At 42.7% G+C, this 16,431-nt stretch overlaps 1 protein-coding gene across 1 annotated transcript in view; it reads left to right on the top strand.

Moving 5' to 3' along the window:
* Window positions 1–16,431, top strand: part of CARMIL1 (capping protein regulator and myosin 1 linker 1) — a 300,014-nt gene that overhangs the window by 153,519 nt on the left and 130,064 nt on the right. Inside the window, exons 10-12 of the mRNA XM_032341268.1 lie at window positions 1,167–1,255; window positions 2,492–2,586; window positions 14,573–14,659. Of these exons, the coding sequence (XP_032197159.1) occupies window positions 1,167–1,255; window positions 2,492–2,586; window positions 14,573–14,659 (271 nt within the window). The remainder of the gene's footprint in view (window positions 1–1,166; window positions 1,256–2,491; window positions 2,587–14,572; window positions 14,660–16,431) is intronic.

Genomic DNA, 16,431 nt, shown 5'->3' with positions numbered 1-16,431 from the left:
CTCCTTTATTTTAGAAACTGCTAGCAGGACCACCGTAATAGTTAACGTTTATCAATCATAATTCAGCCACCATTTTAAAATATATGACATCTCAGGGCGCCTGGGTGGCTTAGTGGGTTAAAGCCTCTGCCTTCCGCTCAGGTCATGATCTCAGGGTCCTGGTATCGAGCCCCACATTGGGCTCTCTGCTCAGCGGGAGCCTGCTTCCTCCTCTCTCTTCCTACTAGTGATCTCTGTCTGTCAAATAAATAAAATCTTAAAAAAAAAAAAAAGTATATGACATCCCTGAACCTTAACTTTCTTATCTATAAAAAGGGAGTAATAATGCTTCACAGTTTTATGCTGACATATACCCAAAGGGCTTAGCTCAGGGCCAAGCACAAGATAAGAGCTCAGCAAAGGGCTTGTCATCATGAACCTAGCATCTTTTTTTTTTTAAAGATTTTCTTTATTCATTTGACAGACACCGCAAGAGAAGAACACAAGCAGGGGAGTGGGAGAGGGAAAAGTAGGCTTCCTGCTGAGCAGGGACCCTGATGTGGGGCTCGATCCCAGGACCCTGATGAGCCTTCATCATTACCAACATTAATTCTTTCATTCTCTGGCTGGAGGGTGCTTTCTTTGGGAATTCCTTTTGGTTTTCCCAAGATAGGGCGCATATGCCTCTGAGTGCCCACAGCACTACTAACATGGCCTTTAATGATTCCATCAGAATCGTCTGTTTTCTGGTCTGATGGCCCTGCTGGCTGGTGTACTCTTTTTTTTTAAAGATTTTATTTATTTATTTCACAGACAGAGATCACAAACAGGCAGAGAGAGAGGAGAAAGCAGGCTCCCTGCAGAGCAGAGAGCCCAATGTGGGGCTCGATCTCAGGACCCTGGGATCATGACCCGAGCCGAAGGCAGAGGCTTTAACCCATTGAGCCACCCAGGCGCCCCTGGCTGGTGTAGTCTTAAAGGCAGGGACTCTCTGTTCTCGGTGTCCTTATATCCCGGGTCCTCCATTGTGACGGTGTGTAGTCATGGATGCCGCATCAGGTGTTGACAAAGGAATGACTGCACGTTACGTGGCTTCTTTAATTAAAGCTTCGCACCTGCGTGGGTTTGTGACAGGAAAGTGAGGTTGCCTCGGGCTCGGAGTGCTCACACAGTGTCTTCCCTCACAGTCTGCCGATGTCTGCGAACAGATCTTGAGAGTGGTGAGCAGGTCCAGTCGGCTGGAGGAACTGGTGTTGGAAAACGCTGGGCTCAGAACGTGAGTACTATCCCGAATATATAAACAGGTAACTTAAAAATGTTCTGTCATTTTCTCTAAAATTAATATATAGTTTAAAAAAAGAAAAAACGGTTGAGCCACTCACATATGAAGTGTCACGTTTTCTCTTATTAAAAAAATAAGTAAAGGATCCCTGTGCTCCCCATCAGCACAGAGGTCGAGGGTCTTACAACATCCTCTGTGGTCCGGTCCCTGGTGGTTTTCGGAGGAGCCGGGTGTGCTGGTGAGGAGAGCAGACCCTGAGCCAGATGCCCTCATGGCTTTGGGCAAATTGCTTCACTCTGGGCGTCACTTTCTTTATCTTGAAGATGGACAACACAGTAGCACCTGCCTTTTAGTGTGAGGGCTGTGAGGAGAAGTAAATCCATGTATGTAAAGTGCTTAGGAAAGAATCTTCCTTGTTACAGATGCTCTGCGTTAGCTCTTGGAAGTATCATTCATGGACACACTGACACATTTCCCTTGGTTCTGTTGCGTTGCTTGGCTCTGTTTTATCTGCTTCTCTCTCTTTCCAGACCCATACCTCCCTCGTTCAGTGGTCAGTAGTGGCTGGGTAGGCAGGGCCCTAGCCTCACATGGAGTTCGAATCTGCTAGGACAAAGACTTTACTGTTCCTGAGTGAGGGCGGTAGACACCTTCGTCATCATAGCACTTAGTGTGTTCTTTTAAGTACAACATACCTGAAATAGTGATTTTGAGTTTTTGTTAAAACATAGTGCTAGCAATCGTAGCCTTTAAACTAATTAAGTAGGGCGATCAGTTTTGCATTTTTGAGTATTGCCTGAAGTGAAAATTCAGTGTAGAGTGAACAGCCAATGGCTGTTTCCATGAAAAGAAGGCTCGATTCAGGACTTTTTTTTTTTTTTTAAGTTATGAGGGGACTAAATAATACTGTTTATAGCATCCTGTAATGTATCTTTAAAGGGGCAATTGTATATTTTCTTTTTGCTTTCGAATTCAGTTTTGGCTAATCAACATGAACTACATTTTCGCTGTGGCTTTGGGGATTCTCTAATAAGGATAGATACTAGTGGAGGCTGGAATTCGTTGTTAACAAATGTGTAAAAAATAAAATAAAATAAATGTGTAGTAAGTTGATTACCATTATAAAGAAAGGTGTTATTTTGTAAGCTCTCACTCGAGCCATAGCTGTGTTTTGATTTGAGCAGTTTTACGTTCCGTGGCACTTAACCTTGCTGTTTTGTTTACTTGCAGGGATTTTGCCCAAAAACTGGCCAGTGCCCTAGCGCACAATCCCAGCTCAGGACTCCACACAGTTAACCTGGCAGGCAACCCGCTGGAGGACCGAGGTATCGTCACGCTCGCGTGGTCTCTCCCACCGGGGTGGTGACAGCACCCAGCAGCTGTCATGTGGCCCTGGCCCCCCTCGAATGGTGTCAAGCTCCGTTGTAATTATTTCATAAATGCCACCTATGCTTTGTTGGCTTTGCGGTTTTTCTCCCCTTTGATGAAAATACGGGGGCTGAAATTCATTCTCTATGTAACCTCTTTTGAAGAGCTACCAACAGAAAGCAGCATATTGTTTTTAAACCACCATGTTAGTTTCTTCATGGCCGCATTAGAAATTACCACCCATGTGGCCGCAGGTGTCACGTAACAGTCTCCTTGGGTCGGTAGGGTCGTTTGGGCACAGGTTCACTGGGCCGTCTACTCAGTCTCTCAGGGCTGAAGTCAGGTTGTCAGCTGCAGCTCTGATCTTGTGTGACCTGATGTGTTCAGGCTTGCCAGTTGTCAGCAAAATCAATGTCCTTGTGTCTGCAGGACAGACATCACCACGGTCTCTCTGGCTATCATTTGGGACCAATCCCAGCATCCAGAGTCTGTGCTCAGGTCCTTACTAAATGGCCCCTCCTCTCACTGCATGCCAGTTTGCTTTGTGCTTGAGGCAGTAAGGAACACATCTCTCTGATGCTTACCTTTCTTTTTAGTAGAGCACCTGATTAGGTCAGGCCCACCCAGGACAGTCTCCGCTTTCGAATAACTCAAAGTCAACAGAATATAACCCAGTCACATTAGCAATGTGCCATAGAATCACCAGTCTGCCCCACATACTCAAGGAAATTACACAGGGCATGTGTACTGGGGGCAAGAACCTTAGGGACCTTCTTACTCTTCTGTCCACCACACGTTATCTTTTTATATTTAACAAGATTTGAACGTGAGGATCCGGAGAAAATGAAGGACTGGAGTTCACGATGAGGCAGAAGAAAGTTTCATTAAAAGTGTGTGTGTGGGCAGAAGGGAGAGTGAGTAGGTTCAGAATGTGAAACTTAAGTATTTGAATTCTTAGTAGGGGAACGTTGGTGGGTGTGGTTTAAGAAGGAGTAGCTTTATCTCTGGAGGGACTATTTTGTTTTCATTATCGGTTGCAAATGTTTTCCAGCATGGCTGAATAAAAGCCTTTCATCTTGCAATGTTATATATTTGATGAGGATTAATTATTAAAGGGCGCTGAAGGTACCGATACAGACAATTCTTTGTGTTCCTGATAGAGGCACGGTTCTTCGTTGAAAAGGATACCCACCCATTTTGGTATTCAAGTCAAAAATAAAGAGTAACTTCCTAGCATTTAAAGTAAGTGAACGTAAAGGAAGTTTGAGACTGAATTAGAAAACGAGGGCCCATGAGAATCATCCTCTCGGAAATGACTACAGCTGCAAATCGTGGCTGCATATCCCTGCAGTAGGAGTTTCTTCGGGGTACGGGAATTTCTTTAGGAAAAACAGATGTTGTCTCCATGAGTCAGCTGAGAGAAGGTGATGACTAGGACCAATGGAAATCGACATGGAGATCACCTTCTATAGATAAGAGGCCGTTTCTGCTTTGGTTTTGAAGATGGGAGGAACCCAAACATAGTCATCTCCTGGTGGGACAGAGTCCGTGGAGGGAGGGAGGTGATAGAGGCAGGTCCTTAAGGGTGTAAACCCAGAGTGTGGCAGGGCAAGGGCAGGGAGACACAGATGCCCCCACAGCGAGGTACCAGTTCACAACCAGTGGCATGGCTGTGATCAGAGTGAGTGTTGGTGAGGACGTGGGCAGTGAGGACACGTGCTTCACTGGTGCAAATGTAAAATGGCACAGCCACTTTGCAGACTGGTTAGACAGTTTCCTAAAAAGCTAACCACACATTGCGGTACGGTCGGTGAAGCGTCCGACTTTTGGTTTTGGCTCCGATGGTGATCTGGAGGTTCTGGAGCCGAGCCCCACGTCGGGGTCTATGCTCTGTGCGGAGTCCACTTCAGACTCTTCCTCTGCCTCTGCCCCTGCCCCCCGCCTCTGTTAAATCAATAAATCTTTTCAAAAAGAATAAAGATAGACATGGATTCCACACAACCCCATGGTTCCACTCCCAGAAATCACTGAAGAGAAGTGGAGCCTTCGCCCAACCCGGACGTGCGAATGGACACTCACTGCAGGGTTCTTCGTTAGGGCCCCACGGCCACGGCTGGTGGGAGGGCAGACGCGGGCTGTGTATCTAGACGGGGCGCCCAGCCAAGCCGCAGACACAGATGTAGGGCCAATTTGGCTACAACGTGGTGGGACCTCAGAAACCTTACCACAGGTGACAGAAGCCAGACCCCAAAGACCACATAGAGGTTGAGTTTGGGGTCTTGGAGGGAAGGATGCGTGTGAGACCCTTCGTCTCCTTGTCTGCTGGGAACCTTGTATGCTCCAAGGGGCAGCCACTCGGGACCCTCCCATCAGACCCTCGTTGTGTGGTTTAAACTTCCGTGCAGGCTCCTGCTTCGTTCTGGTGCATTCCGATGAGATGCGGACATTTCTTCTCCCCCGCCCCGCCCCTTTTCGTCCCTGCTCCTTGTCCCTCATCCTCCCCAGCCTCCTCAGACCTTGGACAAGATCAGTACATACTTCCTTTAAATGAGGTTTGACTTGCGCTTAATTCTGCTCTGTAGCTTTTTAATTGCATTGAATGTTGTGGCAAAGTTTAGAGAGATGTCTTGTATACCAGAGCATGGGCTCCAACAGGACGTTTCCAGGCTTTTGTTCCCCCCAGTCGTACCTCTGAGACACGATTTGACATCTTTTCATCGACTGGCAGTCCGTTGACAGGAGCTAAAACCCCAGACCGTTCCAAGGACAGTTTCCTCCATGTCGTGTGTGCATACCGATTCCCCAATACAATGTCTGCTCCCATACACTCTTTTTGACGCTCCTGAAAATGTCTCAAACTGCAAGTTTCCTTGTTCCGGCCCCTTCTCGATTCCTTCATGGATCTGTTTGCCAGTGTTCTTGGACAGCTGCCAGCACCCGTATTTCCTTCACTCTGAGGCTGAGCCTCTGGAACACAAATTGTGTATATTCTTCTAGGTTTTTCCTTTTCTTTCTTTCTTTTTTTAAAATTTCAGGCTAAATGTCTGAAGGTGCTCAGTAGTTTTTCTTGCCCATGGATGGAAATTCCCCAAGAAATCCAACTAAGTGTAAAATATTTATAAGAATTTCAGTCCAGGCACAATATTTCATGATCTTTTTTCCTGAGCTGTTCGATGACGCGATTGAATGTTTGAAAACAGTAAAAAGCGTGGGGGAAAGAATGTGTAATTGAATCGCAGGTTGTATAAAAGAGACCGAGGAAACTCCAGGAAGCGCAAGATCATTTAGCAGCCCAGAATTCTGAGGAATTTCAACACCAGGTGGAATTTGATTTTGTACCTGAACCATCCTCTCAGGGACTTGTTTGGAAACTCTCAAAGAGCAGGTTTGGCTCCTTGCTTTGTGATACGAATGTCGATGCAGCACATTCCTGTTCCTGACCGCTCCGTCTCCTTGTCACACTTCCGTACGAAGGACAGACAGCCTTCTGTTGTGGAGGGCACCTGGTGAAGGAGGTTCGCGTGTGAATTCGTAAGCAGCGTGCCGTGCATGTGAGCGGTACTGCTGGTGCCGGGGCCCTGCTGTTTCTCTCGTGCGGGAGGGACGCACAGGCAGCGAACAGACCACACGCACACACGAGCTCTTCTGCTTGTGGGCCCAGCGCCGTTCCCTGGCTGGCTCTCGGAGTTCTCTCCTGACGCGCTTTCAGATTGTAGGTCAAGACCCACCAGCAGGTCATGAAATCAGTTTCATAGCTCATGACAGGCACGGGAGCAAGGAAGAATGGGCGCCTGGGTCGCCCGCCGGTCAGCGTCCAACGCTCCATCTCGGCTCAGGTCTTGAGCCCACAGTGGGGAGTTCAAGCTCCGCATCATGCTGGGCATGGAGCCTTCTTTTTTTTTTTTAAAAAAAAAAAAAGAGGAAGGAATAGAACAGAATAGAAAATATCAGGGACACCTGGGTGGCAGTTAAGTGTCTGCCTTCAGCTCAGGTCTTGAGCTCAGGGTCCGATCGAGTCCCATATTGGGCTCCTTGCCCAGTGAGGAGTCTGTTTCTCTGCTTCTCCCTCTGCGTTTGCCCTTCCCCCCCACCCAAGTAAATTAAGAAAAAAATCTTAAAAAAAAAAAAAAAACAAGAATAGAAAATGTTAGAGTGCATTTGTTTGGGAAAACTTCAGTTTTACTTTTCTAATATATGTGTATGTATTTATTTTTGTATGAGGTTCCTTCATTGTGATGTCAAGTCTGGGTCTGTGTGTGGGTCACGGTAGAAAAAAGGCTTAAGAATCTCTGGGAATCTCTGCTCCAGCTCAGCTCGATCTACTTGCTATGCCGGACCCTCGGGCTGACCCATGTCTGAGCCGTGGCATTCTCGGTCACTTCCTTGTGACTGACCCTTTGGATCCAGCACGACTTTCTGGGTGATAGTTGCATAGTTTTGGAGACTGCAGCTCTTCCCACGTGCTGGACTTCCTCAGTCGTCCCGAACCCCATGTTCTCTTCTTCCCAGTCGTCCCTCCCCGTTCCCCTCGTTTTTATGGTCTTAGCCTTGTCAGGAATGTCTGTCCGTTTCTTCCCCTCACTTTGTTCTAAAGTGGATTATTTTGTTTAAAGATGATTTGGAATGCTGTGTCAAAATGTTTTTCTTTTGGACATGTTGACCTGAAGCACCCAGATTTTTTTTCCCCCTGACCATCTGGTTTGAGCTGAATAAGACAAGGGAAACAGATTCTAGAATTGCCACTTAACGGTTGTTGTTTTTTCTGTTTGTTTTTTGGGGGGTTGTTTGTTTGTTTGTTTGTTTGTTTTTTGGTGCTTTCTGTCTTTCCTATCTGCCAGTGTGTACCAGTGGGTTCTGGAGTCAAAAGACTCGAGTTCAGTTCTGGGCTTTGCCACTTAACCAGCTGAGTTAACTGGGACAAGTTACCCAACTTCTGTGTTTGTTGCCTCATCTTTATTTTTAAAGTTTTAATTCGAGTAGAGTTACCATACACTGTCGCATTAGTTTCAGCTGTGCAACAGAGTGATTCAGCAGTTCTGTATATGACTCAGGGCTCAGGAAGCTACTCTAGTTTCTTCCTCTTTAATAATAATACTGAGTGCATGGAGATGTTCTCAGGATTAAATGAGATAATACACAGAAAAGGACAAGAAGAGCCTGTCCCTTGCTTTGCAGCCCATCAGTGTTAGCTGTCACTGCCTCCTTTGAGTCATGCAGTAGCCTTGTGCAGTAAAATCATGCAAATGTGGTCATTCCCTTTTTCTGAACGAGGAAGCTGTATGTTTTAAACTGCCCACCTTTGGATTTTAGGGTGCTTGAAAGTTTGGTGTGCTGACTCTGTTTTTTTTCCACTGGTCTTTTTATTCCTATATTCCTAGTTCTTTTTTTTTTTTTTTAAATTTATGTATTTATTTATGTATTTTATTTATGTATGTATTTGACAGAGAGAGAGATCACAAGTAGGCAGAGAGAGAGAGAGAGGAGGAAGCAGGCTCCTTGCTGAGCAGAGAGCCCAATGCAGGGCTCCATCCCAGGACCCTGAAACCATGACCTAAGCCGAAGGCAGAGGCTTAACCCACTGAGCCACCCAGTCGCCCCCTATATTCCTAGGTCTTGAATCTTTTCTCCTCGGCCTTATTTTTGAAATGGAAATGCCGCACTGGATTTCATTTAGTCACGTTTCTTAGTGTTTCTGAACTTTCCAGGGGAGCCATAGGAGTTACTGGGAATGGAAAGATTTTAACTGTTACCTGTGTTCCGACATCCACCAGGTTCAAATTTCTGTGCTCTCTGCCAGGAAAGAAGGACGCCTTTTGTTTAGCCACATCCCCTCGCTAGAACCATGTGCAGAATTTTGTTAAGCTATTAATATTGATGCCTTCAATTAACAAGGACCTCCTTAAATCTTTTTGCCTGGCTTGTGTATCATACGGATTCTAGAATATCCAAGTGCTAGAATTTTATGTGATACTACTATAGGCTTTTGAATTCATGAATGATTAATAGGGTAAGTGTGCAATGTCAGATTTCATTTCTGATCTTTGTAAGTTAATAACATCGGATGGCAAATTATACTAGTAACCATTTTGTAATTACTTTTTTTATGAGGCATAAATATTTTGAAGCCGAGGAAGCCATGGTAGTTTTGTTTTGAAAGGAGAAATAGAAATTAAGTCATTTTCTCTTCTAGATTTGACACACGCTTAAAAAAAAAAATCACAAGTAGGGTAATCCATTTAGTAAAGTCTCCAGATGAAAGTGTCTAGTGATAAATTCTGTTTTGATTCACAGCTCCGAGGGCTATATTTTGCTTTATTTTGGGGGGCAGAATTAAAGAACGTTAGCCAAAAGCTGAAAAGTCTCTTCTTATCCTTTGTTGGTGGGGGAATGGTTGGTTTGTTCCCTGGCACTGCTGAGTAAATGGCTCCAGAAAGTACCAGGCAGGTGATTTTTTTGTTTTGTTCTTCTTAAGATTTTGGCAGCCAGCCACCCTCAATTTATTCATGTGGGCCAAGACCACGCTTCCGAAGTCTGCCAGAGAGGAAGAGGACCCTTTGTGTAATAATCTGTTACCTTTTCTCAAAGACAGTGAATGTACTGAATCGTGATGATGTATACCTGAAACCAATAGGATAGGATGCCCTATGTCAATTACACTGCAGCAACAACAACAAAAAATCAATTTAGTGCTTTTATGTAAAAAAAAACAAAAACAAAAACAAAAACAGTGTTGACCCTATTTATAACTTTTCTTGTGTTAGCACTTAGCACGGGTGTTTCTTTAAAGAAGAAATGTGATATATTTATGACTTGTGGATGCCTAGGAAGTCAAAATATTTTGTCAAGAAAGAAAGAAACTAGAAGTTTCGTTGGAAATTTGGTAGAAAGTACTTGAAACAGACCATCTTTTATCCGTGTGAATCTGCTTTCCTTTTTATTCTGTTTACATTTTTCCTACTTTCTTTTCTTTTACATAAATATCAACCATGACTTTATTCACCTTCATTCTGGCTCAGGAGCTTTGCTTTTTATTACTTTTGTTGTTGACAGTGTGATCATTCAATTTCCAGAGAAAAATAATGCTGGATCGTTTACTCCTTTTTGTCTTCCTTCCTTTTTTAAAGATAGTTGATGATTAAGGAATGAAAGCCCGGGTGGTGTCTTCAGGGACCTTAAATGACTGTCCCTCTCCAGCCTTGCATCTGGTTATAGGCATTTAGGGTTTTACATGGTCTGACAGGTATGTCTGTCACCAAAGAAATTCGTGAAAATGTAAAAATTGTCCTTTTCTCAACAAAGCTAAACAACTCAAGTCAGTCTGAGCACAACGGATTTGAAGTTGAGTGGTAGGTTTTAACTTTGATCTAATCTATTTTCAGCATAATTTGAAGACATGGGATATAGGTTTGGGTTTTGTTTTGTTTTGTTTTGTTTTTAAACATCATCATAACATACGCCTTGCTAGATAAAAAACCATATAAAAGAATTGGTCATGGGTAGGCAGTGATAACTCTTACCAGAATTTAAAAGCGAGAATCTGATACCCTTCCTAAATCCATACCTGATTTTTGAAAAATATTTATTTATCTTTTTTAGAGTAGTTTTAGGTTCACAGCAGAATTGAGAGGAAGATGGAGAGATTTCCCGTATCCTTCCTGCCTCACGCAGGCAGAGCCTCCCTCCCTATCAGTGACAGCCCCGCCCCGCCCCATGGTACATTCCTGACCGTGGAGGAACCTGCACTAGCATCTCATCATCACCCAAGTCCATAGTTTTCATTAGGATTCACTCTCGGTGCACATTCTGCGAATCTGGACAGATGCGTGATGACACGGAGCCACCATTGCAGTATCATGGGGGATCGTCACTGTCCTAGAAATCCTGTCTTCCACCTGTTCATCCCTCCTCCCCACCCCCTCATCCTCCAGCCCTGGCAATCACTGCTCTTTCTGCTGTCTCCATACTTTTGACTTTTCAAGAATTTCTGTAGTTTTCAACACCCTTGGCTTGATTGCTGGATCACATGTTGGTGTATGTTAAGTTTTATAAGAAACCACCAACTGTCTTCCAAAGCGCCTGCGCCATTTTGCATTCACACCAGCCATGAATGGGTTCCCGTTGGGAAAGTTCCTGCCAGCATTTGTGTTGCCCCTGTTCTTGATTTTGGCCATTCTCGTAGGTTGGTAGTAGTATCTTCTCATTACGTAATTTGCATTTGCTTGGGGAACTAGGGTGTGCAGCATGTTTTCATATGTCTGTTTGCCGTCTGTGTACTTTCTTTGCTGAGAGTTCTGTTAACGTCTTTGGCTCCTTTTCATTTGGCTTGTTTATTATTGTTGAATTTTAAGAGTTCTTGGTATATTTTGAATATCAGTCCTTGAGAACACTTCCTCCCAGTCTGTGGCTTGTCTTCTCTTGACGTTGTCTTTTGCAGAACAGAACTTTTTTAATTTAACGAAGTCCAGCTTACCAGTTAGTCTTTCATGGATCCTGCCTTTGGTGTCACATCTAAAAAGGCATTAAAAAGACATCACCAAACCCATGGCCATCTCCATTTTCTCCTCTGTTATCTCCCATGCCCAAGTTTTGGGAAGTAAAGGTTTTCATTGAAGTGTAATGTAGATTCAGAAAGGTTCACAAACCCCAAGTTTATATCTTACTGACTCTTTACAAAGTGAACACTCATCATGAAAACCAAGCTCGAGACAACGTCATCAGCGCTTTACAAGCTTTACAGTCTTCCCTCTTGCTTTGCACTGGTGATTTTCATCCTTGCCCTCTACGGCTCAGAAAAGGTAATTATTATGAACTTCTGTTATGATAGGTTAGCTCTATTTATTCTTGAACTTCATAAATAATAGCATTGTATAGTATATACTCTTTTATATTAGGCAACTTTTGCTTTTCCTTGTGGAGAGGTTTTTAATAATGGGTTTACTTTCTTGCATAGATAGAAAACTACTGAGATTATCTATTTCTTCTTCTTCTTTTAAAGATTTTATTTATTTATTTGACAGAGATCTCAAGTAGGCAGAGAGGCAGGCAGAGAGAGAGGAGGAAGCAGGCTCCCCACTGAGCAAGAGCCAGACATGGGGCTCAATTCCAGGGCCCTGGGATCATGACCTGAGCCAAAGGCAGAGGCTTTAACCCACTGAACCACCCAGGCACCCCAAGATTATCTATTTCTTCTTATGTAAGTTTCGGTAAATTGTATTTTTTATTAGGAAATTAGTTATATTTGGAATGTCTGTAAGATCTCTACTAGTATTTCTTTTTCCATTTCTGATTTTGATAACTTGATCCTTCTCTTTTTCTCCTTTAAAAAAGAAACAAACAAACAAAAAAACAGTCTTTCTTGGGCTCATTAATGTTATTAGTTTTTTTGAAGAAGAGGATTTATTAAATTTACTTATTTATGGATGCTTTCTATTTAATGGATTTCTTCCCTTTGTTATCTTTTTTTCCTCCTGTTTATGGGGATGGAGTGGAGATTAATTTGCTGCTTTTCTTTCAGCTACTTTGAGATGGATACTTAGATAGTTTTCAGCTTTTTTTTTTTAATAACATAAGTAGGTCTATAGATTTCACTCTAAGCATGCCTCTAATTATATCCCTAAAATGTTGATATCATAGTTTTTAAAAATTTAAATAAAAATATTTTTTTGGACACCTGGGTGGCTCAGAACATTAAGCATCTGCCTTCAGCTCAGATCATGATCCTGGGTTCCTGGGTTGGAGTCTTGCATCGGGCTCTTTGCTCAGCAGGGAGCCTGCTTTTCCCTCTGCCTGCTGCTCCCCTTGCTTGTGTGCTCTCTCTTTCTCTGGCAAATAAATAAATAAAATCTTAAAAAAAAATTTAAATAAAAATATTTTTAAGATTTCCTTTGTGATTTTTTTTTGGGAGGGCTCATTTTTTATTTGGAAATACCTTGCTTCTGTTCTAATGATTTGGGGATTTTCTAATTCTCTTTTTGCTATAATTCCTATGTTAATTTCATATAGTGGTAGCAGTTGGAGAATGTGCTTTGTGTGATTTCACAGCAGTTAAGAAACTTCCTCTATATTATTTGTTGAGACTTGCTTTTCATGAAGCTCAGCATATTGTCGCTTTAGGTAAATAAAGGCTGTATGTGTACTTTGAAGAAATAAGTTCTGCAGTTACTAGGTACAGTGGTTTAAATATTTCAAACACTTCTTTATTGTGTTCTTGGTATTATCTATGTCTTTATATCCTTTTTTTTAATCTGTTTTATCATCTGACAGAGATGTGTCTAAAAATCTCCCACTGTTGCAAGGTAGCACACACATGTATGTATATATAGTGTATATAATAATATTATTTTCCTTCTGTTACTGTTAGATTTACTTTATACATCTTGAGACTGTAATTCAGACCATACAGATTTAAAATGATTTCATCTTCATTAATGAAATGTTTCACTTACCTCTTTGCCTCTTAAAATCTAATGTTAGTCTTATATTATTGCAGACATACTTATTTTCTTGTGGTTAGTGTTTGCCGCATATAACTTTTTACATGCTTTTAGGTTCACTTCTGAATACATGTATTTCTGAGTGTTTCTTGAAAGCACCTGATTTTTTTGCTTAGATAATACATTTTTGACATTTTTTTTATTTAAAACATTTATATTTATTGTAATTATTGATTTATTTGTATAGCAATCTACTGTATGTCTGTTTTATTTCTTCCTCATTTTTTCATTGTTCTTTTTTTCTCCTTTTCTGCCCTTTGGATTAAGGATTAATTACATTTCTAAAATGACTCCCTTTTCCCTGTGTTCCTGTTAACTGATTAATTATATATTCTTTTACAAGACTCTATCAGCTAAATACCAGGCCTGTGCCCTCTTCGTAATTAATAATATGGATTAGCATATTCAGATCTCGAGAAGTATTCACATAAACAAACCTGTGTGGCATCATTTAATCCAGTGATTTTCAAACTTACTTGGGAAATTACATGGGGAAGTAAATAGGGGCTCTCAGAACACCCACCATCCTTGGGGAGACACCCAACTAGAGGTTTAGTGCTCTACTATCACTTTAACTACTACAGTAGGTGTTTCTTGATAAACTTTGAAAAAGTGTATAGAGAATGGGGGTTATATGATAGGGCAGCGACCAACTTGGTAGTTCTGTATCAGTGCATGGAGTTTGAGAATCAGTCTCGGAGACCATATGGTTAATATTATTTCAGGAACCTTCCCAGGAACATGCCCCTGGGAAGGCGATAACTCACATGTGGCAGGGAGCTGGTTGAACGACCTACAGGAATTGCTTACTTTCATTGCAGTCCTTGAGTGAGTAAGCTGGTATTCAGTCTCCCAGTCTCGTCATTAAATTTAGAGACTCTCTGGTTTTTAATACTGTGCTTTTTCAAGTTGCACAACCTACCTGTAAGAAGTTAAACACACTCTGATGCTTTGTCTGAAGTTGTTAGCCATAGCTAATTAAGTATTAGAATCCATGTACTAAAAGTGAAGCTGTTATCTGAAGAGTTAACATTATACCGTTTTCTTGACAATAATTAAGTAGTGTGCATCTGCTCACCCAGAAGAGTGATCAACTCATTAAGACACAGGTTAAAAAGAAGCAATTATACCACTCTTTCTAAGAGTATTTGCATTTGAAATAGGACTGTAGAGGAGAGGGTAACACTTTAGTCCAAAGAAAAACATCTCTAATGGTAAAGTTTTTATATTGTTATTCTTAATTAAGCAATCTTTCTTTTCTCCTATCCTTTAGGGAGAATAGAAAAAAAGAAGGTGTGATGGTAGATAATTAGAAAATAAAGCCTGACATGAGAAAAAAAATGATTGCTTAAGTTGGAATCAAATTTAAGTTAATTTTCAGGCATTGTAAAACAAATGCAATTCTGAGAAGTTGAACATTCTAATAATCTTTTTTTTCCTCCTTTCTCAGGTGTGTCCTCTTTAAGTATTCAATTTGCCAAACTCCCAAAGGGATTAAAGCATTTAAATTTATCTAAAACCTCATTGTCACCTAAAGGTACGGTCCATGTTATTTACTTTGCTTTATTTCTGTAATATTTCTGCTACACCATGCTACCTTAAATAGTTAGAATTATTGCTCCGTTATGTATCTGGGTACATATTACAGTACTCTGATGGTTATAAGATAAAGAAGTGGTGTAATTGGAATTCTGGTTGTCTAAAGTGAAATGCTTTCAGGATAGAGCATAACTTTGAAATAGAGTATTTAACTTTTTGACTTTGGGTGGGGGAGTGCTTACCTGGGCTGCCCCTGCCTCTGCTCCCCCGCCCCCACCCCCACCCCCCCCAGTCACAAACACATGGATAGTCTCCTGCATGGAAAACTGGTGAACCTAACTGGGCAGTCACATCACACCTCTACCTGCTCTGTCCCGCTCTGGAGATTGCCTTTCCTTCCCCAGGGTCTTTGCTGACTCCACTTACCCTCCTCTCATTGTATCTGGTTGTTCATAAATCTGTCCATTCTGTCGTTACGTTTTCACATCAGCACCCCATAATGCTTGGTTTATCCCTGTGTGCATTGTGCCTTTGTACGTGCTTTGTATTCTGCTTAGAAAGTCTTTCATCCTGTAGAGTGAAACCAGACTTCTTTCCTCCTTTGTGCTTCCCTTTCCTGTGTGTCTCCTTGACTACTCACACCAAACCCTTCCCCCTGGTCCCCGGATCCATGGCGGTTTTTCCTCACACTGGTGTTCTCCCCAACACCAGCTGGGTGTCCCACTGTTTCGCTCAGTTCGGACACTGTCTACCCAGAGATGGCCCCAGATCCCGAAGGTGAAGGTGAAGGGCTCAGACCCATTAGATTGCTCCCAGCCATCCTTGAGACCCCATTTGCAAGCCTCGGTTATTGGAGGTCCCAAAGACCTCGTCTTGGGTTTGGTTAATTCGCTAGAGCAGCTCATAGAACTCAGGAAGATACTGTGTTTGCTGGTTTCTTAAAGAATCTGATACAGGACACAGGTGAACAGCCAGGTGAAGAGATACATAGGACAAAGTGTGGGAGGGTCCTGAGTGCAGGCGTGTCCGTCCCTGTGGAGCTGGGCTGTGCCACCCTCCTGGTGTGGATGCGTTGGCCAGCCTGGAACCCCCCCAAAACCCATACTATTGGGATTTTCTGGAGGCTTCTCCAATAGGCATGGTCAAGTATTAACTCAGTCTCCAGCCCTTCTCCTCTTCCTGGAGAATGGGTGTGGAGGGAAGCTTCTAATCATGGGTGCGTCTCCCTGGTGACCAGCCCCATCCAGGAGCTCAGCCACAGTCATCTCAATAAAACAAAAGATGCCCTCAGTGCTCTTAATAGTTTGGAAATTATGAGGGTTTAGGGAACTTTGTTCCATAAGTGGGGGTCAGAGACCGATAGATATGTATTTTCTATTATCTCACATCTCCCCTTATATATATTCTTGGAGAGCTTCAGTTTATTTTATTTTATTTTGTTACGATTTTATTAATTTATTTGACAGAGACACAGTGAGAGAGGGAACACAAGCAGGGGGAGTGAGAGAGGGAGAAGCAGGCTTCTTGCGGAGCAGGATCCCGACCGGCTCGATCCCAAGACCCCGGGATCATGACCTGAGAGGAAGGCAGACATGTAACGACTGAGCCACCCAGGCATTCCAACTTTAGTTTATTTTATAAAACACTGATTTGTGGGGCACCTGCATGGCTCCATCAGTTAAGCATCTGACTCTTGATTTTGGCCCAGGTCATAATCTTAGGGTTGTGAGATCAAGCCCCGCGTGGGGCTCCACACTCAGCACGGAGTCT

The sequence above is a fragment of the Mustela erminea genome, chromosome 4, assembly GCF_009829155.1.
Source record: "Mustela erminea isolate mMusErm1 chromosome 4, mMusErm1.Pri, whole genome shotgun sequence".
NCBI classification, from domain to species: domain Eukaryota; kingdom Metazoa; phylum Chordata; class Mammalia; order Carnivora; family Mustelidae; genus Mustela; species Mustela erminea.
This window is presented reverse-complemented; position numbering and strand designations above follow the sequence as displayed.